Source organism: Sapajus apella, unplaced genomic scaffold (assembly GCF_009761245.1).
Source record: "Sapajus apella isolate SASKATOON/1434 unplaced genomic scaffold, GSC_monkey_1.0 scaffold175, whole genome shotgun sequence".
NCBI classification, from domain to species: domain Eukaryota; kingdom Metazoa; phylum Chordata; class Mammalia; order Primates; family Cebidae; genus Sapajus; species Sapajus apella.
Genome location: NW_022437115.1, coordinates 1,090,315 through 1,116,963, shown reverse-complemented (window position 1 = coordinate 1,116,963; position 26,649 = coordinate 1,090,315). Strand labels below are relative to the sequence as shown.

At 58.5% G+C, this 26,649-nt stretch overlaps 3 protein-coding genes across 8 annotated transcripts in view; 2 read left to right on the top strand and 1 right to left on the bottom strand.

Annotated features, from left to right (window-relative positions):
* The first annotated feature begins 1,974 nt into the window (after positions 1–1,974).
* E4F1 (E4F transcription factor 1) lies at positions 1,975–12,846 on the top strand. 5 transcript variants are annotated; one of them, XM_032268077.1, is made up of 14 exons: positions 1,975–2,262; positions 5,551–5,702; positions 6,720–6,825; positions 9,300–9,493; positions 9,585–9,705; positions 9,884–10,036; positions 10,137–10,309; positions 10,576–10,785; positions 11,020–11,125; positions 11,289–11,506; positions 11,691–11,889; positions 11,968–12,110; positions 12,190–12,252; positions 12,325–12,846. In XM_032268077.1, exons 1-14 carry the CDS (start codon positions 2,100–2,102, stop codon positions 12,679–12,681), a joined length of 2,358 nt encoding a protein of 785 aa, XP_032123968.1. In that variant the 5' UTR covers positions 1,975–2,099; the 3' UTR covers positions 12,682–12,846. The 5 variants fall into 5 exon arrangements, with proteins under 5 accessions (XP_032123968.1, XP_032123967.1, XP_032123966.1 ...); XM_032268076.1 differs by having other exon boundaries at positions 11,965–12,110; XM_032268075.1 differs by having other exon boundaries at positions 11,017–11,125.
* Positions 12,847–13,346: 500 nt separating this feature from the next.
* On the top strand, positions 13,347–15,843 carry DNASE1L2 (deoxyribonuclease 1 like 2). Its single transcript, XM_032268079.1, is given in 8 exon segments — positions 13,347–13,669; positions 13,887–14,069; positions 14,146–14,234; positions 14,326–14,409; positions 14,483–14,636; positions 14,638–14,778; positions 14,893–15,144; positions 15,552–15,843. Coding segments are annotated over 7 exon segments (921 nt in total). The 5' UTR covers positions 13,347–13,669; positions 13,887–13,925; the 3' UTR covers positions 15,609–15,843.
* A 1,617-nt stretch (positions 15,844–17,460) lies between these two features.
* ECI1 (enoyl-CoA delta isomerase 1) overlaps positions 17,461–26,649 on the bottom strand; it is a 12,293-nt gene continuing 3,104 nt past the window's right edge. Inside the window, exons 3-8 of one of the 2 annotated variants that reach the window (XM_032268086.1) lie at positions 25,023–25,150; positions 22,722–22,868; positions 21,633–21,754; positions 21,355–21,533; positions 17,776–17,986; positions 17,461–17,614 (exon numbers count right to left, since the gene is read on the bottom strand). In XM_032268086.1, coding sequence (XP_032123977.1) covers positions 17,820–17,986; positions 21,355–21,533; positions 21,633–21,754; positions 22,722–22,868; positions 25,023–25,150 — 743 coding nt within the window. In that variant the 3' untranslated portion in view covers positions 17,461–17,614; positions 17,776–17,819. Of the gene's footprint in view, positions 17,615–17,760; positions 17,987–21,354; positions 21,534–21,632; positions 21,755–22,721; positions 22,869–25,022; positions 25,151–26,649 lie in introns of those variants that run through there. The other variant, XM_032268085.1, reaches the window with a different exon arrangement.

Below are 26,649 nucleotides of genomic sequence, written 5' to 3'. Positions count from 1 at the left end.
AAGTGCTGGTATTACAGGCATGAGCCACCACGGCCAGCCTAATGTCTCTTTTTCTGTGCAGCAGTTAGAGGGATCTTTCTGTCATGTCCTCTGCCCAAAACCCTGCAGCAGCAAGCAACCTACTTGCAGAAAGCAGCCCATTGTTACCCCAACCTGACAGCTGATGACCTTACTTCAGCCTGGAGGGGAAGGCCGCAGTGAGCTAGGATCACACCAGTGCACTCCAGCCTGGGTGACAAATTGAGACCCTGTCTCAAAAAAAAAAAGTCATATATTGTAGGACATGTTCACAATAGGTAAATTTATCGTGGAGACAGAAGGTAGACTCGCGTCTCCCAGGGCTAAAAGGGAGGGGTGGATGGGGAATCACTGCTTAAAAGTACAGGGTTCCTTTTGGGGTGCTGAAAAGCTTCCTGAACCACATAGCTGTGATGGTTGCACAACACTGTGAATGTCGCTAATAGTAAATTTTATGTGTGTTTACCACAATATATATATTTTCTGAGATGAAGTCTTGTACTGTTGCCCAGGGTGGAGTGCAGTGGCATAATCTTGGCTCACTGCAACCTCTGCCTCCTGGGTTCAAGCGATTCTCCTGTCTCAGCCTCCCGAATAGCTGGGATTACAGGCAGGCGCCACCATATCCAGCTAATTTTTGTATTTTTAGTAGATACAGGGTTTCACCATGTTGGCCAGATAGTCTCAATCTCCTGACCTTGTGATCCGCCCGCCTTGGTCTCCCAAAGAGCTGGATTACAGACATGAGGCACCGAGCCCAGCCAGTTTTTTAGAAGTATATAAATGGGCTTAGGTGGGCGGATTGCTTGAGCTCAGGAGTTCCAGACCAGCTTGGGCAACATGGCGAAAACCCATCTCTACAAAATATGCAAAAATTAGCTGGGCATGGTGGCTGGCACCTGTAGTCCCAGCTACTTGGGTAGCTGAGGTGTGGAGGTTGTAGTGAGCTGACATCAAGGCACTGCACTCCAGACTGGGTGACAGAGCGAGACACTGTCTCAACAAAAACCCAAAAACCAGTCAGTCTCGGTGGCTCATGCTTGTAATCCCAGCATTTTGGGAGGCCAAGTTAGGTGGGTCACCTGAGGTCGGGAGTTCAAGACCAGCCTGGCCAACATGGTGAAACCCTGTCTCTACTGAAGATACAAAAAATTAGCCGGGTGTGGTGGTGGGCGCCTGTAGTTCTAGCTACTCAGGAGGCTGAAGCAGGAGAATCGCTTTTACCTGGGAGGGCTGAGGTTGCAGGGAGTCGAGATGGCGCCTGCACTCAAGCCTGGGTGACAGAGCGAGACGCTGTCTCAAAAAACTAAAAAACAAACAACCTTTCCCCCCAAAAAAACCCCCAAATCCGGTGCAGTGTGGCCGGGAGCAGCGGCTGACGCCTGTAATCCTAGTACTTTAGGAGGCGGAAATGGGTAAATGGTTTGAGGTTAGGAATTTGAGACCAGCCTAGTTAACACAGCGGAGCCCCATCTCTATTTAAAAAATATAAGTAAAGTTTTTAAAATTTAAAAAGTATATAAAAGAATAAAACAGCTTCGCAAAGCCACCCATGAGCCATCCCCGACCCGGGTTCTTCTCCTGTGACCCGGGTAATCATCTTGGGAGGCTCTAACGCCCGAGGTGGTCAGGAGGCGGCGAGCACCGAACCCCTGAGTTGGATCTACGGCGGTTTCCCAGCGGCAGCCGCGGGCGGGTCTACCTGTAGCAAGCTCCGGACGCTCTGGGGCGCGGCTCTGTAGCGCCCGCCAGTCCGCTCGTCTCTCGCGTCCTCTAGCTCTCAAATCCGAGCGCAGCCTCGAACCCAGTCCACCTGCCGCCCCGCCCTCTGCCTGTCAATTTGCTCCACGGTAACGACGCCCTTCCCGCAGTCCCGCCCCGTCTCTGCTCTTAGCGCGCCGGGCTCCGCCTCTGCCCTTCCAGGCCACACCCCTATCCAGTACCCGCTTCCCGCACGTCTGTCAATCCGCTTCGGCCCCGCCCCGCCCTCCGCTCGCAGTTCCCTCTCGTCGGCCTCGGCGCGGCCCGTTGTTATGACGACACGGTCGTAAATCCGCCATCTTCCTGCGGCGCGTTGCGACATGGAGGGCGCGATGGCAGTGCGGGTGACGGCCGCTCATACGGCAGAAGCCCCGGCCGAAGCCGGGCGGGAAGCGGGTGAGGGCGGGGTTGCGGCGGCGGCGGCGGCGGCTGCCTTGGCCCCCGGCAGCTTCCTCGGCTTCCCAGCGCCCTTCAGCGAGGAAGGTAACTGGGCAGACCCGGAGGGCGCGGCCGGGGTGAGGGCAGTTCATCCCGGGCTGGCGGAGGCCCCTATGGCCCGAGCTGCGGGCGCAACAAACCCTCCCAGACCCAGACTCCTCGCGGATTCCGCGGGGCCCTCACAGCACTCCACGAGACCCCCAGGTTTACTGCGACCCTCACGGGCCTCTCCTGTGGGGCGCCCGTCAACCCCCTCGCCCCAGTGCCCACAAGTGATCGCGGATTGCTGAGCCCCCGGGCGCCCGGTGTAGACCTTCGTAGATGCCGCAACCATCAGCCCGGCCCCTCGGGCCGGCGTCTGGGTCCCACTATGCCTCCGATGCCTGAGCCTGGTCCTGCCTTCCTCTGGGCCCATTCCCCCTGCACTTGATGGGCCTCTAGGGCCCTGTCCAGTTAGGGTTGGCGGCTCCAAGAGGGCGGGGCCTCGGTTTCTCCAGGATCTGGCCTGTCCGTGGGGAGGCAGCAGAGCCACGAGCAAGAGGGCTGGTGCACTGCAGCCAGCCTGTGGCCCGGTCCAGTTCCAGACTTGCCATTTTCTGGCTCTTTGGTCCTAGGCAGTTGACTCCCCATCTGTGAACCTCTATTTCCCCTGCAGAATGGGGCGGCAGCTTCTGCCAGTAATGTCACAAGCCCTTACCCTGCATTAGGTCTTTTCATTCTCAAACCATTCCTGACAGGTAGACGTAATTACTGTTATTCCCATTTTGGGGATGAGGAAAATGGAGAGTTGGAGATTTGACAGTGACTGGGTCACCCAGGTAGTAGGTAGCAAGGGCTGGATTGGATCCCAGCACTGTGAAGGGCTTCACCTCGGTCCCTTTAACTTCTGGGCTCTGCTGTCTTACAGAATTAAAAGAGAGATTGCCGCTGGGTGCAGTGGCTCTCACCTGTAATCCCAGCACTTTGGTAGGCCAAGGTGGGCAGATCGCCTGGGGTCAGGAGTTTGAGACCAGGCGGGCCAACATGTTGAAATCCTGTCTAAAAATAAAAATACAAAATTAGCCGGGCGTGGTGGAACATGCCTGTAATCCCAGCTACTCGGGAGGCTGAGGCAGGAGAATCAGCTGAGCCTGGGAGGTGGAGGTTGAATTCGAGGGTGGAGAAGGGGCCAAACCACAGCTGTGACTCACCTGCAGAGGGTCACCCAGCAGAGAGCAGTCCCCTCTTGATGGCTCCCAGTCACAAACCAAGCTCTGAGGCATCTTCTACCCTCTTCCCCTTCCCACCCCACTCCAGGGTCTCGCTCAACACCAGGGAATTGCCACAATAGGACCCCCTACCCCAGAAGGGGACACACCTAGCCCATTTCACTCTGAGGCAAGGCCACAGGGTCCCTACGTTTGCCTCTCAGCCAGAGCCGGTGGGCATCGGTCTACTCGGCCTTCTTGTATCCCACACCCTGCAATGGGTCAGCCCATTTTACAGATGGGATAGCTTAAAGATGGTCACTCAGACACCCCAGCACTCAGATGCCCCAGGGCACATTCAAACTTCAACAGTTTTTGTTTTGTTTTTATGTCTTTTAAGGCACGCTCTTGCCCTGTCGACCAGGTTGAAGTGCAGTGGTGCGATCATGGCTCACTGCAGCCTCAACCCCTGGGCTCAAGCAGTCCTCCTGAGCAGCTAGGACTACCGGTGTATGCCACCACACTTGGCTAAATGTTTTTTTATTTTTTTGAGACGGAGTTTTGCTCTTGTTGCCCAGGCTGGAGTGCAATGGCTGGATCCCGGCTCACTGCAACCTCTGCCTTCCGACTTCAAGTGATTCTCCTGCCTCAGCCTCCCAAGTAGCTGAGATTACAGGTGCGTGCCACCACGCCTGGCTAACTGTTTTTTTTTTTTTTGAGATGGAGTTTTACTCTTGTTCCCCAGGCTGGAGTACAATGGCGCGATCTTGGCTCACAGCAATCTCCGCCTCCTGGGTTCAAGCAGTCCTCCTGCCTCAGCTTCCCAAGTAGCTGGAATTTACAGGCATGCACCACCATGCCCAGCTAATTTTTGTATTTTTAGTAGAAATGGGGTTTCTCCATATTGGTCAGCCTAGTCTTGAACTCCCAACCTCAGGTGATCCACCCGCCTCAGCCTCCCAAAGTGCTGGGATTACAGGCATCAGCCACCACGCCCAGCTTGTATTTTTAGTAGAGATAGGGTTTCACCATGTTGGTCAGGCTGGTCTTGAACTCCTAACCTTAGGTGATCTGTCCACCTTGGCCTCTGAAAGTGCTGGGTTTATAGGTATGAGCCACCATGTCTGGCCTAAATTAAAAATTTTTTTTTTTTTTTGAAGATGGGGTTTCACCATGTTGGTCAGGCTGGTCTTGAACTCCCAATCTCAGGTGATCCGCCCACCTTGGCCTCCAAAGTGCTTGGATTACAGGCGTGAGCCACCGCGCCTGGCCAAAAATGTTTTAAAAACATTTTTTTTTCTTTTGGTAGAGACAGGTCTTGCTACGTTGACCAGGCTGGTCTTGAACTCTTGGGCTCCAGCTATCCTCCCACCTCATTCCCTCAGAGTGCTGAGATTATAGGCATGAGCCACCATGCCTGGCCCCAATAGTCTTTTTTTTTTTTTTTTTGAGACGGAGTTTCACTCATGTTACCCAGGCTGGAGTGCAATGGCGCGATCTCGGCTCACCACAACCTCCGCCTCCTGGGTTCAGGCAATTCTCCTGCCTCAGCCTCCTGAGTAGCTGGGATTACAGGCACGCGCCACCATGCCCAGCTAATTTTTTGTAGTTTTAGTAGAGACGGGGTTTCACCATGTTGACCAGGATGGTCTCGAACTCTTGACCTCGTGATCCACCCACCTCGGCCTCCCAAAGTGCTGGGATTACAGGTGTGAGCCACCGCGCCCGGCCGCCCCAATAGTCTTAAATCCTGGTCCTTTACTGTCCCCAAACGAGCATGGAGGAATCCCTCTGCCTCCCAGCCCCTCTCTGGGCGTCTTGCCTGTCATTGCTGAGGTGGGGGCTACGGGCATGGCAGTCTTAGCAGATGCCTGCAGCCTAAGCATGCAGTCAGGGCCACCCCCTGCTGGGTGCTGACCTGGGGGTGGGTCTGGCCCCTGCAGACCTGTAGCGGATGGGAGCTGTACCCTGGGGTGACCTTGATTTGAGCTTGAGTGTGTTCTCAGCAGCCTCAGAAAGTAGCTCTGCTTCTGATGGCCTCCTGGCAGAGTCTGTTCTGGGGCTGGAGGAAAAGCTAGATGGGGCATGGGGCCTTGTCTGCCCAGCCTCTGCCTCCCAGGCCGTGCTGATAGCAGGCTCGTTGCAGATGAGGACGATGTGCACAGATGCGGCCGCTGCCAGGCGGAGTTCACTGCCTTGGAGGATTTTGTTCAGCACAAGATTCAGAAGGCCTGCCAGCGGGCCCCTCAGGAGGCCCTGCCCGCCACCCCTGCCACCGCAGCATTGCTGGGGCCGGAGGTGAGCCCCAACCCACTCCCCCACCCCCTCCTGGGTTTACCTGACAGGTAGGGGAGGAGGCTGCACTACAGGATGGACCTATGCAGCTGGTTCTGGAGGCCTCGTGCAGGGGCAGCATGCAGGCAACTGGCTGCAGTGTGGGAAGGTCTGAGTTTGTGAGCCTGTGGCGCTCTGGGGTGTCCTGGAGGGCCTGTGGTGGCCCAGCCTTCTCAGCAGCCTGTGGCCGAAGCCCGTGCTGTTGGGAGCTGGGATCCCTTCTTTTTTGGAGCCTGAGGGGTCTTCTTTGGCTCTGGAGTACCATGGCAGCCTTTGCCCTTTTGGCTTACCTTCTGTCCTGCACACACAGTCCCTGGGGATTTCACAAGTGAAGTGTGGCCGTGGGGATACCACCGTCTCATCATCAAAATGGTCACCTTTGCTGAGCCCCATGCCCAGCTTGGGCTGGACACACAGGCCTATGAACCCCGCATACGCTGCAATGGGTGCTTGTCATTCACATTGCACAGAATCAGGAGAGCAGGCTCAGAGAGCGGTCAGTGTGGTTTCCAGCCACCAGCAGGGCGTGGCCCAGGTGATGACGTACCCTGGTCACCTTACTCTGAGCCTGTGCTGTTTACCTACCCCTCAAAGAGGTGCCCCCTCCTTCAGGAAGGCCTCAGGCTCACACCCCCAGGGCCCTCTCTTCTGACTGCTTGGCTGGGGCTGTGCCATCATTCCTGCAGGCCAGTCCAGCTTCCTGCCAGAGTTGCTGGTCCCTCCCTGCAGGTGCCCTGTGCTCCAGGTCCAGCCCACGTGGCCAGAGGCGTGAGAGTGACAGTGCTGACCCTGGGCTGAAGGGGCTGGGCTGGGACCTGTGGTCCAGTGGGGGAAGACGAGAGCCCCCACCACCACTGTCCCAAGGACACAGATCCAGGCCTGAGCGCCACAGGTCACACTTACACCAGCAGAGCCCAGGCCTCTTCTCAGAACTCCGGAGCACACAGATGAGTCCCCTCTGTTCCCTGTCCCTGTTGACAGGTGGTGCCAGCGGCGCCAGGCCCAGAGGAGCCCATCACTGTGGCCCACATCGTGGTGGAGGCAGCCTCCCTGGCAGCAGACATCAGCCACGCACCCACCCTCGTTGGTAAGCCAGCTGTCATGGATCACTGACCTGATAGACCTTCATGGTGGGGCCCGAGGATGGGGCCTCTGCTGCCTGTATGCTCATCTGTCCTGAGAGCAGGTCCTGGCTGGGAGGGGTCGTGGTCTTGTGGGAGCCTTTCTGGGGGCACAGCCTGCAGGAAGAGGAAGGAGGGAGGAGGGAGCATTGGGCACGTGCCTTCCCTAGGTGGCACCAGGGAGTCTTCAGGCTATGCTCTCTCTCCACCTTTCCTGTGCTGTCTCTGCCCTGCTTATCCCAGAATCTTCCCCACTTCCCTGCCACCCCTCTGGTTCCTGCTCTCTGCTCGTAGGCAGTAGCACCCACCAGGTGGGTGCAGGGTAGATGGACGGGACTCTCCAGCCAGGCCTGGACTCACTGCTGGCCTTGGCCTGCCTTCCCAGTGCTCACTCTGGTGTAGGGGTGGCGGCTGCTGCACTGGCCCTCACTGGGCTTTCATGAGCATGGAATGCCAGGCTTCTTTGATGGCTACTTTTGTTTGTTTATTTATTTTTTAAGACAGGGTTTCACCATGTTGGTCAGGCTGGTCTTGAATCCCCGACCTCAGGTGATCCGCCTGCCTTGGCCTCCAAATTGCTTGGATTACAGGTGTGAGCCACCACGCCTGACCATGTCTTCCTGATATGCTGTGGGAGGGGTTGTTGCAAGGTCTGGACGGTCTCACTCATCAGGGACAGATGTGTGTACAGTGGGGACATTCAGAGCCAGCCAGGGCCTGGCAAGTTGAGGGAGCTAGAGGCTGCTGGGGTTGGGGGTGTGGCAAAGGCAAGTGGCTGGGTGTGCAGATGCCAGGGGGGGAGCTGGCAGGGGCCTGATGCTGTGGGAAGTAGGGCGGGGCACAGCTGCTATCTGGGGAGCCTGCTGGGCCGAGGCGAGGGAGGCAGGGGGTGGGCAGCTGGACAGGAAGTGGGTTTGGGCACCAGGTGGAACCTGGCATTGGGCAGCCCTGGGCACCGGCTATGGCAGGAGGAGGAGGTAAAGGAGCCATGGCAGAGGCCAGCCCCGGGCCTAGGAAGGGCGGTGAGCAGGCCGCTCTCGGGGAGGCAGCCGCAGCACCTGTCTCACCTCAGTGCTGTCTTCCCAGCATTCCTGCGACCAAGACACTGAGAGCTCGGAATGTTTGTGTGGGAGGGGCAGTCTCTGGCCTCGGCCTGGCTTTTGGTTTCTAGGATGGTGGTGTCCTCTCGGAGCATGAACTCCCGAGGTTCTGGGGGGGGTCTCAGAGCTTGGCCTCTGGCCAGCCAGGCCCCTTTCCAACCACCAGACCTCCAGCGGCCCCCAGGCTTGGGCCCAGCACCCCTCCCTATGCTTCAGCGGCCCCCCTCGGCACCCCTGCCACTCTGCACCCCTAGGATTTTCCCCTTTGCAGGCATCCTGGGTACCCTGAGTGTGCCCTTGGCCAGTCAGCAGGCCCGGTCGACTGATCCCAGGGTTGCCACTTTTCCTGTTGGCCTCCAGCAGAGATGGCACAGGGTCCTGTCTGCTGGCAGCCCAGGGACAGGATGGTGCTAGGCCCTGTCTTTGCGGGTGCACGGGTGCGGTCAGCTGTGTGGGCAGCTGGAGCTCACTCCCAGGCCCTCCTGCCTTTTCCTTGGAAAAAACTCATTTCTTCTCTGTGGCCTTGCGGCAGCCATGTTTCCTCAGGTCCTCCCCATCGGAGGCCTCTGTCCTTTGGAGGATCACCTCTGGGGCGTTGAGTGCGTTGGTCAGGGCTCAGGCAGGAGGGGCCCTAATTGTTTCTGAGTCACGGCGCTTTTGTTGTTGTTTAAGAGAACAGCTTGTCAAAACAAGACGCCAGCCGGACTGAGGTGGTTTCTAAGAAGTGGCTTCACAGCTGTTTCCCATTTGTCATCTTTATGAGCACAAAGCGTGCAGTGTTTACAGCCGAGCTTTGCACATTGTCAGATTTTGCCAGCACCCTCGAGAAGTGCAAAAGCCCGGCTTCCTCGCCTTAGGCTGTCCTGGCTGTCTGGAGAACATTCATTCCCCAAGGCCAAGCCTGCTTTGGGACTGGGCTCTGCCCTGCTGGGTGGCCCGGTCCATCTCTGACGGAGGAAGTGACCTCCCTATGGCGGTGGGAGCCATGGCAGTGAGCAGGACAGGCGGCTGTCTCTGCACCCAGGGACCTTGTCACCAGAACACACACGTTCTCTTGGCTTTGGGGACGGGGCATCTATGCTCATTCGAACACATCTGGGGGCCCTGCAGCATCTCCCGGCAGCCTGGAGGAGTTGGGAGGTGTCGCCCTGCCTCTCCCTCTGACCTGGAGAGGTGAATGACACCTCGGCTGCTGCTCGGGCCTGTGTGTTGAGGGCTCAGCGCCGGCTGGATCCAGGCTGCGGCCCACAGCAGCAGGTCCCCTCCCTTGGTGCCAGCAGTCTCTGGGGTCTCTGGGCAGGGGGCATGTCCTGGGGCTTAGGTTGAAATGTCTCTCTTAGGCAGTGGGCACATCAAAGAGGTTATCGTGGCTGCTGAGGCAGAGCCGGGGGACAGCGAGATGGCCGAGGCCCCGGGCAGCCCCCACCCTCAGGGGCTGGGGCTCGCAGGCGACGGCGAGCAGGCCCAGGTGAAGCTCCTGGTGAACAAGGACGGCCGCTACGTATGTGCGCTGTGCCACAAGACCTTCAAGACGGTGAGTTGGTGTTCAGGGAGCCAGCGTGTGGGCAGCAGGCCCCATCCTGCCCCCCTGGGAGGGCCCTGAGCTGCCTTGCCCTCCCCCACAGGGCAGCATCCTCAAGGCCCACATGGTCACTCACAGCAGCCGCAAGGACCACGAGTGCAAGCTCTGCGGGGCCTCCTTCCGCACCAAGGGCTCGCTCATCCGGCACCACCGGCGGCACACGGGTGAGCTGGCCGCGCCTTGGGCCGGAGCCCTGCAGCACCCTGACGCTGGCCCTGGGGTGCCCCAGCCTCAAGTTCCCCAGCTTCAGGGGAGGAGGCAGGGCCCCTGCCTGCGTTCGCCTCGTCCTCTTGTCACCAGCCTGCCGGGGCTGCCCGGGGCTGACTGGGGTTCTCTCTGCAGATGAGCGCCCCTACAAGTGCTCCAAGTGTGGGAAGAGCTTCCGGGAGTCGGGTGCGCTGACCCGGCACCTCAAGTCTCTCACCCCCTGCACGGAGAAGATCCGCTTCAGTGTGAGCAAGGACGCGGCCGTCGGCAAAGAGGATGCGCCTGCAGGTTAGTGTGATGTGGGCAGCTGCCTAGTCCCAGGGGCTGGCTGTGGAACCAGCTGCCACTGGGGTGTGAGAGATCTTCACTCCCTCACTCTGCCTTGAAGGGTCTGGAGCTGGAACTGCAGCCTTGGGGACAGTCACATCACCGGTGACAGGCGAGCCCCTAGAGACCTCACCTGTGATTCACCTGGTGACAGATGCCAAGGGCACCGTCATCCACGAAGTCCACGTCCAGATGCAGGAGCTGCCCCTGGGCATGAAAGCCCTGGCCCCAGAGGTGGGGGCTGGCAGGGGAGCCCCAGAGGGCAGCTCTGTCTTCTGTCCGCTCAGTGCCAGTCTTGGTTCTGGGCACTAGCTCCAAGGGTCTGGGCCAGGCAGGCGAGGGCTGGGCTTCCCGTAGGGAGAGCAGGGCCAGTGGGAGTGACATGGGGCTCCAAGGGTTTACACAAGGCCCCTGGCGTGGGTCTGCCCCATGGGGTGGTTGAGGGTGGGTGCCGGATGCGAGGCTGCTTGGCCAGCTTCCTCTCTCTGCCTCCCCTGCAGCCCCCCATCTCCCAGGAGCTCCCCTGCTCCAGCGAGGGCAGCCGTGAGAACCTGTTGCACCAGGCCATGCAGAACTCTGGCATCGTCCTTGAGCGCGCTGCGGGGGAGGAGGGTGCCCTGGAGCCAGCCCCTGCTGCCAGGTCCAGTCCCCAGCCCCTGGCAGAGGCAGCCCCGCAGCTGCCAGTACTGGAAGTGCAGCCGCTGGAGACAGTAGGTGCCACCTGCAGGCCCCCTCCCCTGGGCTGGACCCCGAGGGCTGTCCCCATGCTGGCCTTTGCACTTCCTACAGTGGCTTTCTGCGGTGACTTTGTCCATTGATCTGTTTACTACCTTCCCTGGGGCTGCGAGGGAGCCTGCCAGGGTGGGGCCCACGGTTGGGTCCTTGGCACTGCCAGGGCACAGCCTCTCCCGGGTGCTGGAGGCCTTCCTGTGGTTCCCTAGCAGGTGGCCAGCGAGGCGTCCGTGGTGCCCAGGACCCACCCATGTCCTCAGTGCAGTGAGACCTTCCCGACAGCAGCCACCCTGGAGGCCCACAAGAGGGGCCACACCGGTGGGTGATGGGTGGGTGTATGGCCCATGGCAGTGGATGGCCTGTAGGTGGCCGGGGTGCCTGTGGGTGTCCAGCGGGGAGCCAGGGGAGCTGTGGGCAGGTGGCAGGTGGCCGGGCAGGTCTGCAGGTGGTGGGCCTGGCCTGATGTTGTGTGTGGCTGCAGGACCGAGGCCATTCACCTGCATGCAGTGTGGCAAGGCCTTCCCCAAGGCCTACCTGCTCAAGAAGCACCAGGAGGTGCACGTGCGTGAGCGCCGCTTCCGCTGCGGGGACTGCGGGAAGCTGTACAAGACCATTGCCCATGTGCGTGGCCACCGACGCGTCCACTCAGACGAGCGGCCCTACCCTTGTCCCGAGTGCGGCAAGCGCTACAAGACCAAGGTAAGCCTCTGGCCCCAGGACCCTGGCGCCTGACCCCATCCTCCTGCTCCCTGGCCCTGGCCCAGGTGCACCCCCTTTGCTGCGTTCACCTTGCTCCGTCTTGACCCTGGGCCCAGAAGTGGGAGGGGAGAGCTGTAGTCTGTTGTGGCTGAAGCCAGGCCGGCACTGAGAGGTGTCCCCACAGAACGCGCAGCAGGTGCACTTCCGGACACACCTGGAGGAGAAGCCACACGTGTGCCAGTTCTGCAGCCGGGGCTTCCGAGAGAAGGGCTCACTGGTGCGGCATGTGCGGCACCACACGGGCGAGAAGCCTTTCAAGTGCTACAAGTGTGGCCGCGGCTTCGCGGAGCACGGCACGCTGAACCGGCACCTGCGCACCAAAGGTCTGGTCCAGCGGAGGTGGGAGCAGGAGCGGGAGAGGGCTGGGGCTGGCCAAGCCCTGACAGAGTCCCCCCTTGCAGGGGGCTGTCTGCTGGAGGTGGAGGAGTTGCTGGTATCCGAGGAGAGCCCTGCGGCAGCCACCACTGTCCTCGCGGAGGACCCGCACACGGTGTTGGTGGAGTTCTCGTCTGTGGTGGCCGACACCCAGGAGTATATCATCGAGGTGGGTGTGAAGCCCTGGGGCTGGGATGGGACCCTGGGGCTGCCAAAGCTGACCTCTGCCTGTTTGCCCATCTGCCCAGGCCACTGCGGATGATGCGGAAACCAGCGAGGCCACGGAGATCATTGAGGGCACCCAGACGGAGGTGAGGGGTGGGGCAGGCAGGGGCGGGGAGGCTCCCTGGCGCAGCGGCTCTCGCTGAGCTGTGGCCCTGCAGGTGGACAGCCACATCATGAAAGTGGTGCAGCAGATCGTGCACCAGGCCAGCGCCGGCCACCAGATCATCGTGCAGAACGTCACCATGGACGAGGAGACAGCGCTGGGCCCAGAGGCGGCTGCCGCTGACACCATCACCATCGCCACTCCCGAAAGCCTGACGGAGCAGGTGGCCATGACACTGGCCTCGGCCATCAGTGAGGGCACTGTACTCGCTGCCCGAGCAGGGGCAAGTGGCACTGAACAGGCCACTGTGACCATGGTGTCATCAGAGGACATCGAGATCCTGGAGCATGCGGGCGAGCTGGTCATCGCCTCGCCGGAGGGCCAGCTGGAGGTGCAGACGGTCATCGTCTAGCATGGGGCCTGTGGGGACCCAGCAGGGCAGGGACAGGGCTGAGGACTCTGAGCGCCCCACTCATGCCTGCCTGGTAGAGAAGATGGCACAGAATGGCGGTGCCCTGAGATGGGCAGTGTACATAAGACTTTCTTGTTGCTTTACAATAAAACATGAGAACCTGCAGCTTGTGATGTTGTTGCAGCAGCAGCCTCCACGGCTGGTGCCACTACCTTTGCCTGGGGCCTGGCAGCAACACCTGCTTCCCAGGCCACCCCTAAACTCATGTGCCTGGCCGCCCCACCCAGGAGCTCCTGCCAGCCTTGGTGGCGCCCTGGTGGCGTGTGGGTGTCATTGGCATGTTGACCAACAACCTCCTGCCCTGCCCAGTTGGAGTCATGCCCCTGGCCACCTGAGGCATGCAGGGTGGGTGGGAGGGCCAGGGATGGGGACAGAGAGACCCGGGAGCCTTGGCCTCTGTCGCAGGGTGAGCAGGTGGTGCAGCAGCAAGAGATGCTCTGCTGCAGTACGGCGGGTCCTTCCTGCGCTGCCTTTCTTTCCCTGACAGGATTCTGCTCAGGGAGGCAGAGTCTAGGTGACCTAGTTTCTAGGGGCAGGACAAGAACACTGCCAGGACTGGGATGTGGTGGTCGCCGTCTACCTCCATCCTAGGGGGCCGACGGGCTTCTGGGATGGTTCTGGGAAAGGCCTGGGGTACCAGAGCCAGCTAAGGCAGGTCTCCCACCCCTTACCCTGGGGGTCTCCATGGGAATGAGAGCCAGGAATTCAGGAATTCATCACCCAGCTCGGTCGAGGGGGCGGGACCCAGTGCAGCCTGGCCCCTCCCTGAATCAAGACCTCAAATACTGGCGGCCCCTGCCCTGGTGCCAGAGCTGCTGCCAGATAGATAGAGTCAGCGCAGTCCTGTGTCGGGTGTGCCCCCAGCCTAGACCAGGATCTCCATTCCTCCAGGACCCCTGAGCCTTGGGCCGCAGCGCCCACATCCCAGGTGAGTCTCCTGGCTGCGCCGAACTAGGGCTGGATGGGCTGGGCCCTCTATTCGGGCTGCGGCTTCTCGCGCAGTGGGAAGGCAGAGGTCGCTGAGAGCCCAGCAGTGCCCTGGGAGCCTGCAGAGAGCCGGGGCAGATGCTGCTTAGCACTGGCCGGCACGCGGCGGCCGCGGAGGAGAGGGGTGGGTCGGTGGGTCTGACAACGGGTCTGCGTAGGCGGCCGCGTCTGTCCCTCCCCGCCCCGCACTCCCCTCCATGGGCTGGCCCCGGGCTCTTCTGGCCACGCTCTGGGCGCTGGAAGCCGCCGGGGCCGCCACGCTGCGCATCGGAGCCTTCAACATCCAGAGCTTCGGGGACAGCAAAGTGTCGGATCCGGATTGCGGCAGCATTATCGCGAAGGTGGGGCCCGGGCCGGGGCAGGGCGGGGTTTGGAGGTGCTGACCGCGCTGACCCCCCACCCTCCACTCCTCCCCAGATCCTGGCTGGCTATGACCTCGCGCTGGTGCAGGAGGTTCGAGACCCGGACCTTAGCGCCGTGTCCGCGCTCATGGAGCTGATCAACAGGTGCGATGGGTAGGGCCCCTCGTCGCGACCGCCGGCTGGGATCTTGCCCCAGCGCGGCACCTTGACCCCGGACCGGCCCGTGTCTCCGCAGCGTGTCCGAGCACGAGTACAGCTTTGTAAGCAGCCAGCCCCTGGGCCGGGACCAGTACAAGGAGATGTACCTGTTCGTGTACAGGTGAGGGGGGCGCGCAGGGAGGGGCACGCGGGGCGGAGGAGGTGGGGGGCTCAGCGGGACCCCCATCTCCTAGGAAGGACGCTGTATCGGTCGTGGACACCTACCAGTACCCGGACCCGGAGGACGCATTCAGCCGCGAGCCCTTCGTCGTCAAGTTCGCCGCCGCGGGCCTAGGTGAGCGCGCCCCGCCCCTCCCCTTCCGCCGGCCCCACCCCTCCCCTCCTGCCGCCCCTGACGCCCCCGCCCCTTCCCGCAGCTGCGCGGGACTTGGTGCTGATCCCCCTGCACGCGGCGCCTCACCAAGCGGTGGCGGAGATCGATGCGCTCTACGACGTGTACCTGGACGTGATTGACAAGTGGGGCACGGACGTAAGCCCACCCCTCGGTCCCGGGGTCCCTGCCGGCACGCCCCGGGGTCTGGGCCATGAGGGCGGGGCCTCGCGGCTTGCGGGCGGCTCAGACCCGGCTGCGCGGCGCCCCCAGGACTTGCTGTTCCTTGGCGACTTCAACGCGGACTGCAGCTACGTGCGGGCACAGGACTGGGCCGCCATCCGTCTGAGGAGCAGTGAGATCTTCAAGTGGCTCATCCCCGACAGCGCCGACACCACAGTGGGCAATTCGGACTGCGCCTACGACCGCATCGTGGCCTGCGGCGCCCGCCTGCGCCGGAGCCTGAAGCCCCAGTCCGCCACCGTGCACGACTTCCAGAGGGAATTCCACCTGGACCAGGCTCAGGCAAGTGGGCCGTGGGGTAGCGCGGGTCCTGGGTTCCCACCACCCTGGCACACGCAGGCAGCAGGGAAGAGGCCAGCGCCAAAGCCAGCCCACCTCAGCTCCCCTTCCTGCACCAGGGCTGATTTCCAAGGACCCGGCAGATTCTTGCCCAACTCATGTGGAGCTCTGGGCAGGCAGGGTACCTTGCCTTTCCCTCACAGGGCCAGTGGTGACCCACTCTGCCCCTGCCCCACCACAGGCAGCAGCAGGGTTGGGCACCCAGGCCTCACCGGCCCCTCCCGGAGAGGTGGTGGCTTGTGGACATCCAGTGGGCCCAGCCTGGTGGGTTGTGGGGGCGCGTTTCCAAGGTGGAGCTGGGGGACGCCTGCTGTGAGCAGCGCCCCTGAAGCTCACTCTCTTCCCCCCAGGCTCTCGCCATAAGCGACCACTTTCCGGTAGAGGTGACCCTCAAGTCTCACCGATGACCTGAGGCCTGGCTGGGATATGCCACCTGCAGACCCTGGCTTTGAGGAATGGCCCCATAGCGGTCCCTTCAGCATGGCAGCCACCCCTCAGTGAGGCCCCAAGGCAAGGTCTGTGGGGCATGGACCAGGGGCCATGGACACATGACCAGCTGCTCCGAGCCTCCGTTCCCCATCTGTGAGATGAGCTGCATCCACCGACCTCATGGGGTGTTGTGAGGAGCCCCACAAGGGGTGCCAGGCCCTGGCCATGCAAAGTCCTTAAGGGACACTCGAGCCCTGGCAGCACAGCCACCTCCAGAGTCCCACTCCTGCCCACTCCGATCCCCCAGTTGCTCCGATTCCCTGTCCACTCTTCAGATGGATAAGGGCAGCAGCCAAAGGGTTTTCTCTGGGGGTCCTGTGTGGGTCATGGGAGCAGACCACCAGGCCTTACACCTACGAGCAGGCAGTCCAAAGGCTGGGGTGGATGACCAGGGACTTGATTTACGATTCTGCCTTGGGAATGGAGACGGAGACACTCAGTTGTGACCTCACCAGGTCCAGAACGGTGCCCCCTGCCAGTCACAATGCCAAGCACACTGCCCCGCAGACATCTGCTCAATAAACGGGCTGCTCCCAGCTGGGCCCTGCAGCTTGGCTCTCAGGCCTCTGTCCTTCCTTAGGAACCAGCCAGTCTGGGACCCGGCCTCAGTCTGCAGCCCCACTTCCCTGAGGGAATGCAGCTCAGGGAGATGGGTTCTGGGCCATGGCCTGGCCTGCCCACCCTGTGTCCTGGTAGAAGCTGGCCACCCTCAGACCCTGCTGGCCCTGGAAGGCAGCTCAGGGATGCTCCTTGCTTGTCCTCTGTGAAAACTAAAAATGCTCCCAGGAGCCTGTACTTACTGTGAGCACAGCTGGGACAGGGATGGTGCTGACACTCCAGCCTCCCAGGCCCTCAGGGGTCTCAAAGAGCTCTCCCCAGGCCCACCCTGCAGCCCCCATTCCAGGGCCCTGCAGGGAACCCCCCGCACTTGTCTGTCTCAGGGGCCTAGTCTCACCCAGCACTGCAAGGGGAGGTTGGCACCACACCCCAGCTGGTCAGCACCACTAGAGCTTTTGGGGAGCCTGAAAGCAGTGGGGGGTGGGGGGGGCTGGACTCTTCTCCCTGCCGAAGCAGGTGGCTAGGGACTAAGGTCCTGTGCAAACTGCACAGCTTGCTGCAGCTCAGACCTTCCAGGGTGCTGCCCTGTGCCCTGGGCAAGGCCACCACACTGACGAACAGGCAGGCCCACGGGTCTACTGGCTCACTGATGGGGCCCGATGAAGTTTCTGGTTTTTGAAACATCACTTCGGACCAGCATGTGGGAACTTGGTCTGAATCACATAGGAGGAAACACATTTGTTTCAGGGCTTTGGATGAGTTTGGTTCTTGCAAAATTGTTTTTTTGTTGTCTCACTGTTGCCCAGGCTGGAGTGCAGTGATGCGATCTCGGCTCACTGCAACCTCCACCTCCTGGGTTCAAGCAATTCTTTGCCTCAGCCTCTTGAGTAGCTGGGATTACAGGAACCCACCACTACGCCCTGCTGATTTTTATATTTTTAGTAGACATGGGGTTTCACCATTTTGGCCAGGATGGTCTTGAACTCCTGACCTTAGGTGATCCACCTGCCTTGGCTCCCAAAGTGCTGGGATTACAGGCATGAGTCACTGCACCTGGCCATGCAAAGTCCTTAAGGGACACTCGAGCCCTGGCAGCACAGCCACCTCCAGAGTCCCACTCCTGCCCACTCCGATCCCCCAGTTGCTCCGATTCCCTGTCCACTCTTCAGATGGATAAGGGCAGCAGCCAAAGGGTTTTCTCTGGGGGTCCTGTGTGGGTCATGGGAGCAGACCACCAGGCCTTACACCTACGAGCAGGCAGTCCAAAGGCTGGGGTGGATGACCAGGGACTTGATTTACGATTCTGCCTTGGGAATGGAGACGGAGACACTCAGTTGTGACCTCACCAGGTCCAGAACGGTGCCCCCTGCCAGTCACAATGCCAAGTCAAAAGGCTGCCCTCCAACCCCCCTTGCCTGCTGGGCACAGGCACCCGTATGTGTGTGTTGCGGGGAAGACGAGGAACAGGGCCTTCTCTGTGAGATCAGCAAAACAAGACGCTGGCAGTACTTGAAAGTTGCAAAATACCTTGTTTAAGATCCCACGGGGACCCAGAGGGGCACGTGTGGCTGTTAGCCTTTCCTTTGTTTGAGCCTCTCTAAGTATAGCTGCAGGGACTTCTGGATGGAGTCTCTGGAGATGAAGCTGACAAAGTTCTGCACATCCTCGTCACGATGTGTGATCAGGCGGCTGGCTGTGGCCTTTCGCATCATGGCCTTGGTCAGCTGTCGGGCGTGTTCTAAAGAAAACAGGGCCCACCACTGAGATCCCACTTTGGGGCAGTGGGGTGACTTCCAACTTATTTATTTATTTATTTATTTTTGAGACGAAGTTTCGCTCGTTACCCAGGCTGGAGTGCAATGGCATGATCTCGGCTCATCGCAACCTCCGCCTCCTGGGTTCAGGCAATTCTCCTGCCTCAGCCTCCTGAGTAGCTGGGATTACAGGCACGTGCCACCATGCCCAGCTAATTTTTTGTATTTTTAGTAGAGACGGGGTTTCACCATGTTGACCAAGATGGTCTTGATCTCTTCACCTCGTGATCCACCTGCCTCGGCCTCCCAAAGTGCTGGGATTACAGGTGTGAGCCACCACGCCCGGCCCCAACTTATTTATTTTTGAGACACAGTGTCCCTCTTGTTGCCCAGGCTGGAGTGCAATGGTGCAATTTCAGCTCACTGCAACCTCTGTCTCCTGGGTTCAAGCGATTCTCCTGCCTCAGCCTCCCAAGTAGCTAGGATTACAGGCGTGTGCCACCACGCCGGTTCATTTTATATTTTTAGTAGAGATGGGGTTTCTCCATGTTAGTCAGGCTGGTCTTGAACTCCTGACCTCAGATGATCCACCTGCCTCAGCCTCCCAAAGTTTTTGGATTATAGGTGTGAGTCACTGCACCTGACCTTATTTTTTATTTTTTGAGATGGAGACTTGCTCTGTCGCACAGGCTGGAGTCCAATGGTGGAATCTTGGCTCACTACAACCTCTGCCTCCTGGGTTCAACTGATTCTCCTGCCTCAGCCTCCTGAGTAGCTGGGATTACAGGTGTATGCCACCACACCCAGCTAATTTTGTATTTTCAGTAGAGATGGGGTTTTCCCATGTTGGCCAGCTTGTCTCAAACTCCTGACCTCAGGTGACCTGCCTGCCTCCCAAAGTGCTGGGATTATTGCAGGCATGAGCTACTGCGCCCAGTCCTATTTTTTTTTATTTTAAAGAGACAGATCTTCTCTGTTGCCCACACTGGACTGTAGTAGGTTGATCATGACTCACTGCACCTTTGAGTTCCTGGGCTCAGGTGATCCTCCCACCTCACCCTCCTGAGTAGGTGGGACTACAGGTATGCACCACGCTGCCTGGCCAATTTTTGTATTTTTTTTTTTTTTTTTTGAGATGGAGTTTCGCTCTTGTTGCCCAGGCTGGAGTGCAATGGCGCGATCTCGGCTCACCGCACCCTCCGCCTCCCGGGTTCAGGCAATTCTCCTGCCCCAGCCTCCTGAGTAGCTGGGATTACAGGCACGCGCCACCATGCCCAGCTAATGTTTTTTTTTGTATTTTTAGTAGAGACGGGGTTTCACCATGTTGACCAGGATGGTCTCGATCTCTTGACCTCGTGATCCACCCGCCTCGGCCTCCCAGAGTGCTGGGATTACAGGTTTGAGCCACCACGCCCGGCCCCAATTTTTGTATTTTTTATAGACAGAGGATGTCTGATGTTGCCCAGGCTGGTCTCCAACTCCTGGGTACAGGTGATCTTCCTGCCTCAGCCTCCCAAAGTGCTGGGATTACAGATGTGAGTCACTGCACCTGGCCCCTCCCACCCTTGCTATCAAAGTTCAAACAGTAACTGGGAGAAAACCCAGAGTTTCTGTCCACTGATGATACCGTAAAGAATGTGTTTTTTTAACGTGTTACTTTCACTCCGTTATATTATGAAGACTATTTCCATGGCACTAAGTATCCTCTGACAGCACAGGAAATGGCAGCATGGCCTTCAGTCATTTGCATCAGGGTTGGCAAATCTGCTCCCCAAGGCCCTGAAGCTATGAATGGTTTTTCCCTTTTTTTTTTTTTTTTTTTTTGAGACAGAGTCTCTCTCTGTTGTCCAGGCTGGAGTGCAGTGGTGTGATCTTGGCTTATTACAACCTCCGCCACCCAGGTCAAGCGATTTCCTTGCCTCAGCCTCCAGGGTAGCTGGGATTACAGGCACCTGCTAATTTTTTTATTTTTAGTAGAGACAGGATTTTGCCATATGGGCAAGGCTGGTCTCAAATTCCTGATCTCAGGTGATCCACCCACCTCAGCCTCTCTAAGTGCTGGGATTACAGGTGTGAGCCACCGTGCCTGGCTTGTTTTTACATTTTTGAATAGTTGAAAAAAGGTTAGTACTTTGTGACAAGTGAAAATTATGTGAAACTCAAATTTCAGTGTCCATAAATTATTTTATTTTATTTTTTTAAAGATGGGGTTTCACCATGATGGCCAGGCTGGACTTGAACTCCTGACCTCAGGTGATCCACCCACCTCAGCTTCCCAAAGTGCTTGGATTACAGGCGTGAGCTACCGTGCCCGGCTAATTTTTTTTTTTTTTTTGAGATGGAGTCTCACTCTGTCACCCAGGCTGGAGTGCAGTGGCACAATCTTGGTTCACTGCAACCTCCACCTCCCAAGTTCAAGTGAGTCTCCTGCCTCAGCCTCCCTAGTAGTTGGGATTACAGGCACGTGCCACCATGCCCACTGATTTTTGTATTTTTAGTTGAGACGAGGTTTTACTGTGTTGGCCAGGATAGTCTTGAACTCCTGACCTCAAGTGATCTGCCCACCTCAGCCTCCCAAAATGCTGGAATTATAGTGTGAGCCACCGTGCCTGGCCCAGTGTCCATAAAGCTTTGTGAGAACACAGCTACACCCGTCAGTTTACGTCTCCCCTGTGGCTGCTTTCTGCTACAAAGGTCTTACCTACAGAGCCCACAAGCCACCTGGCCCTCTAGAGACAGCATGCTGGGCCCGGGTCTATACCGTTGCTGATATGGCCAGCCCTATTTCTATGAAATGGACAATTGTCTTTGTAGTAGGTTGAAAAGTGTACCCCAAAAGACAGGTCCAAGTCCTAAGCACTGCTCTGGAACCTGGAAGGGGGACCTTATTTGGAAAGCGTCTCTGCAGATGTAGTTAAGGTGGGATCATCTTGGATTGTGGGCAGGTCCTAAATCACACTACAGGTGTCCTGAGAAGGGAGAGAGAGATTCGAGATCCGGAGAAAGCCACATAAGGATGGAGGCAGAGACTAGAGCGAGGCGTCCATGAGCGCTGAAGGCCTGGAGCCAGCAGAAGCAGGCCGGGGCAGGATGGGGCCTTCCCTGGAACCTGGGGAGGGAGTGCAGCCCTGCCCACACCCTGATTTTGCACCTCTGGTCTCCAGCACCATGGCATCAACTTGTGTGTCTGGGCCAGCCGGTCTGTGCTGCATTGTTACAGCAGTCTCCTGACACCCACACACTGCGATTACAGACAGTCCCCTGCAGGCATGACATCCACAGAGAACCTTTGCATGGAGAGCCTTCTGGTCTCCCCAGCATCACTGGGCGCTCACCACGCCCTGCGCCTCACCTGGAATGGCCATCCACTGGGCTATCGCCGACAGCGCCATGCTCTGCACCTGCTCCTCCGGCACCACCTGGTCCACTATGCCCACCTGCAGGGCCTGCGCCGGCGGGAAGAGCAGCCCCAGCTGCAGGGCGCGCTCTGCTGCCCGGTGCCCGATGGTGTTCACCAGGGTGTCTTTGAACCTGGAATGCAGGCACCCGCTCACCAGTGGCCCCAGGCTCCCAGGTGTGTCTGTCCCTTCCACAGCAAGTGTGGCATGTGGCTGCAGCCCAGGGCCTTACCAGAAAGGGGCAACAATGCCTAGGAGGGTCTCATTGAGTCCTATGCTGTACTTGGGGTTGTCCGCCAGGACGCGGTGGTCAGAGGTCATAGCTATCAGGCAGCCTCCGGCGGGGCAGGCTCCCTACAGGGAGAGGCGAGATGGGGCTCTTAGGTGCTGCTGGTTCCAACTGCGTTCCAGAGGGCCGAGTCCAAGGATGCCAAGGAGGGCTGTGCCCTTGGGGCGTCTCTACCCCCCTAGGGCCCTGCAGCAACACAGTCTGGGCTAGGTGTGCACTTGGAAACGGATGGGGAAGGAACTGGCCGTTTAGGGCTTCACAAGGAGGGTCTGAGGCTCATCCTCAGCCAAGGGTCATTAGCTCTTAGGGGACAGAAAAATCACTTTTTAAAACCTTTCAGTTAGGGGAGCAAGTTGCTTGTCCTCTCAGAGGTTTTACTCAATGCTAAAATGCCACACAAGCATTTAGCCACAGCTGTCATGCCCCGAGGGGGTCCCGTTACCATCCCCAGCAGCCAGCACCACCAGGATGTCCTGGGAACCCCACACTCACCCTGCTGTCACTGCAGACACCCACTGCCCCACATGGGACCTCACATCTGTCTGCAGCACCCTCTAGGCCTCCTCTCACACCAGCCCTCCCCTCCGCCAGGCTCCACCCACACCCAGCTTGTCACAGCCACCCTGAAGGACACCCTGGTTCCCGAGGTTGAGCCCCCACATTGTTCTCAGCCTCCCCCGCGGAAGGGATGGAGTGATGTTTCCAAAATGTGGGTGTGATCAACCACTTACCCGCACAGCTTCCACCTGGGCTGGTGTCAACCCCAGGCCCTGGTCCCCACCCCCTGGCTCTTTTCTGGGATTTGTCTGACCCAGGCCAGGCCCCTCACCTGAGGCCCACCTTCCCCTTTTCAACACGCCATGCGGTCTGCAATGGTGCACTCACCTGTGCACGCCTCAGGGTCTCCCCCACTGATCCTTTCCCCTAGGACAAAGGGTATCCCCCACTGTAGAGAGCAGGACAGTGTCAGTTCCGTCCCCTGGGGCTGGCCCAGGAGAGCCAGCAAGGCCACCTGGGAGTGGGGACACTCACGTTGATGGCAGTGACTAGCACCAGGCTGGACTGGTAGAACTGCAGCCACAGCTCCTGCACGGCCTTCCAGTACTCGGCGTAGTGGGCGGGGCTCCTCCCACACATCTCCTTCAGGTCCAGGCCAGCCGAGAACACACCAGGGCAGTCCTGCAGGGGAGCCCGGGGCAATGCCTGTCAAAGTCCAGCTGGCCTCACAGCAGCAGGGCCAGAAGCCCAGGTGCCCAAGGCACAGCAGGGCCAGGTCATGCTCAGGGTGGTGGTTGCTGCCCCCATGGAGCCAGGACTGGGTGGTCTAGGGACTTGGCTTAGGCCTCTGCAGGGCCTGGTTTCCCTGTGCTTCCCAGAACATCCTTCCCTCTCCCAGTTCAAGCTGGACAGGAGACGACAAGCAGGGTCAGGCACCGCCCCGGGGACACGAGTGCGCCGGCCCTCTGGCTCTGCACGCGCGGCTCGGGCAGAGAAACCTAGAGGTGCGGTGAAGACTCCTGAGAGTCCAGAGGGGGTGCACGTTCTCAATCATTCACCCACAAAGGGCCAAGCAAGCCGTGGAATCCCATGTGGACCAGCAGGGTGGGAGAATGGCCTGCAAGGTGTGGGTTCTTTAGCAGCTACCAAGAAAGGGCGAGGGGTGAGCACAGGTGGAAAGGACCCTCCCACGGCTAGAGTAGCGGGTGCCAGCACAGGAGCCTGGGACACCCAGTCAGGGCTGCTGGCCAGGGATGCAGGCTCAGGGAGGAGTGCAAAATCCACCCAGGGGCCCCTGCATGGTCACCGCCCCCTGAGCAAACGACAAAGGCGCCTTCCCCTCAGCACAGCACATTCTCCTCCTGAAGCTGTGAGTGGACTTGTTCCTGCAGCTGGACCCAGCTCACCCTGACTTACAAGCAGAGCTGGGCGGATGTTTACCCCACACTGTATGCAGGAAGGAGGACAACAACCACCTAATGTGTGTGAGGAGGAGGGGCAGGGACAGATGGGATGCCCTCCACATGGATCCTTAGGTCATGTGAAAAAGCCAGGAGCAGCGCGGGTCTGCAACACAGCTCCGCCGTTCTCAGATGACATGAGCTGGTGCCGTGCAGAACGGGTAAGCCGGTCCGTTTCTGCAAAATGCATTCTACTTCTGTCACTCAAGACCCAGGCCCGGCTAGTGGCTCATGCTTGTAATCCCAGAGTTTTGGGAGGTCAAGATGGGGGGACTGCTTGAGGCCAGGAGCTCCAGACAAGCCTGGGCAACATAGCAAGACCCCATCTGTACAAAAAAGTAAAAACTGAGCAAAAAAAATTGACAAAGTACAACGGCTCACGCCTGTAATCCTAGCAAACTGGGAGGCTGAGATGGGAGGAGTGCTTGAGCCCAGGAGTTCAAGACCAACTTGGGCAACACAGTGAGATACTGTCTCTACCAGAAACTTAAAAATTTTTAAAATTCTTCAACATTCAAGAATCATCTGAACCCAGGAGGCGGAGGTTGCAGTAAGCCAAGATCACGTCACTGCACTCCAGCCTGGGCATCAGAGGGAGATTCCATCTCAATAAATACGTAGGGCCAGATGCGGTGGCTCATGCCTATAATCCCTGCACTTGGGGAGGCTGAGGCAGGTGGATCACTTGAGGTCAGGAGTTCCAGGCCAGGCCCTGTAAAGCCACCCAAGCCTCCAAGGATGCCTCACTCCCCTCACTTCTACCATGGTCCACGTCCCCTCAGGGTTCCCATCCTCCGGGGCCTGAAAAGACCCTCCCTGCTTATTGCCCCTCCGTGACCTTGGTAATGAAGCTGTTCCCACAGATGCCACACCTCGTGTTTGCCAGCACTTAGGCAACGCCCAGAGTCCCCTGCACAGGAGCTTAGACCAAGGAGGTTCACCCCTCTGAGAACTCGGCCTAAAGACCAGCCCACAGAGGACCAGACAGCATGGGCACTGTTCACGGGACTGGCTTGGGGCACGCAGGTCACACTAGTGGGGAGCACCCAAGGACCCCACAGACGCATGGCTCCCCTCACCCGCTCCCCGTAGCTCTCCCCAGTGCCCGCCTGGACGATGCCTGGGCCAGGAAGGCTGTCTCCAAGGCTGGTCCACCTTCACTGTCAGGAATGATCTGCTTGAGGCCCGTGAGTTTGGGTCCCTGCTGGAAGCCTCCTGTGGAGGCCCCTGGAGTCCAGGTTGGTGGGGCTGCTGGGCCGTCCCTCGCCACACGTGGGCAGGCTCTGCCTCTTCCCACCTGCAACAGGCCTGTGCTCCGATCAGAGAACTGGGGCCAAGAGCTCACGCGGGGTTGGGGAGCTGAAGTGGCACCTACCGAGGTCATGATGACACCGCGGAAGCTCTTGTCATTCTCCAGCTTCTCCAGGCTGATGACCAGCTCTGTCAGAAATTCCAGGCTGAGCCTGTTCACTGGGGGGTTGTTGAGTCTCATCACAGCGACCCCTAATTTAAAGAAGGAAGAAAGAGAAAGCTCACATCCGGCACTGGAAAAGTAACCTGACCAGCCTGCACCCTCAAAGCCATGGTAGCTGTGTGTTTTGGGTGTTTTTTATTTTTTATTAACCATTACTTTTGGCACAGGGTCTTGCTCTATTGCCCAGGCTGCAATGCAGGGGCATGATCTCAGTTCACTGAACCTTAGACCTCCTGGGCTCCAGTGATCCTCCCACCGCTGAGTAGCTGGGATTACAGGCACGTACCACTACGCCCAGTTAATTAAAAAAAATTTTCGGTGGCTCAAGCCTGTAATCCCAGCACTTTGGGAGGCCGAGGTGGGTGGATCACGAGGTCAAGAGATCGAGACCATCCTGGTCAACACGGTGAAACCCCGTCTCTACTAAAACTACAAAAAATTAGCTGGGCATGGTGGCGCGAGCCTGTAATCCCAGCTACTCAGGAGGCTGAGGCAGGAGAATTGCCTGAACCCAGGAGGCGGAGGTTGCGATGAGTCGAGATCGCACCATTGCACTCCAGCCTGGGTAACAAGAGCGAAACTCCGTCTCAAAAAAAAAAAAAAAAAAAATTTTTTTTGAGGTGCAGTCTTGTCTGTTACCAGGTGCAATCTCAGCTCCTTGCAACCTCCGCCTCCTGGGTTCTGGCAATTCTTCTGCCTCAGCCTCCGGGGTAGCTAAAACTACAGGTGTGCACCACCACAACCAGCTAATACTATATTTTCAGTAGAGATGGGGTTTCACCAGGTTGGCCAGGATGGTCTCGATCTGTTGACATTGTGATCTGCCCACCTCAGCCTCCCAAAGTGCTGGGATTACAGATGTGAGCCACTGTGCCCAGCAATTTATTTATTTTTAGGGGAGATGAAGTCTCATTTTGTTGCCTAGGCTGGTCTGCAACTCCTGAACTCAAGCAGTCCTCAGGCTCCCAAAGTGCTGGATTGCAGGAGTGAGCCTGAGGTTTTTTAAAACTGAAGTAAGATCCATATAATAAAAGTTAACCATTTTGTTTATTCTATAGAAACTGCATGCTTTTTAAATGAACCATTTTATTTTTGGACAAGGAGTCTTTTTTTTTTTTTGAGACGGAGTTTCACTCTTGTTACCCAGGCTGGAGTGCAATGGCGCGATCTCGGCTCACCGCAACCTCCGCCTCCTGGGTTCAGGCAATTCTCCTGCCTCAGCCTCCTGAGTAGCTGGGACTACAGGCACGCGCCACCATGCCCAGCTAATTTTTTGTAGTTTTAGTAGAGACGGGGTTTCACCATGTTGACCAGGATGGTCTCGATCTCTTGACCTCGTGATCCACCCGCCTCGGCCTCCCAAAGTGCTGGGATTACAGGCGTGAGCCACCTCGCCCGGCCTAAGGAGTCTTTTTTTAAATTTTTATTTTATTTCATTTATTTTTTATTTTTTAAAAAAGACATTTGACTTAAAAAAAGATTTTTTCTTTTTTTTTTTTTTGAGACGGAGTTTCACTCATGTTACCCA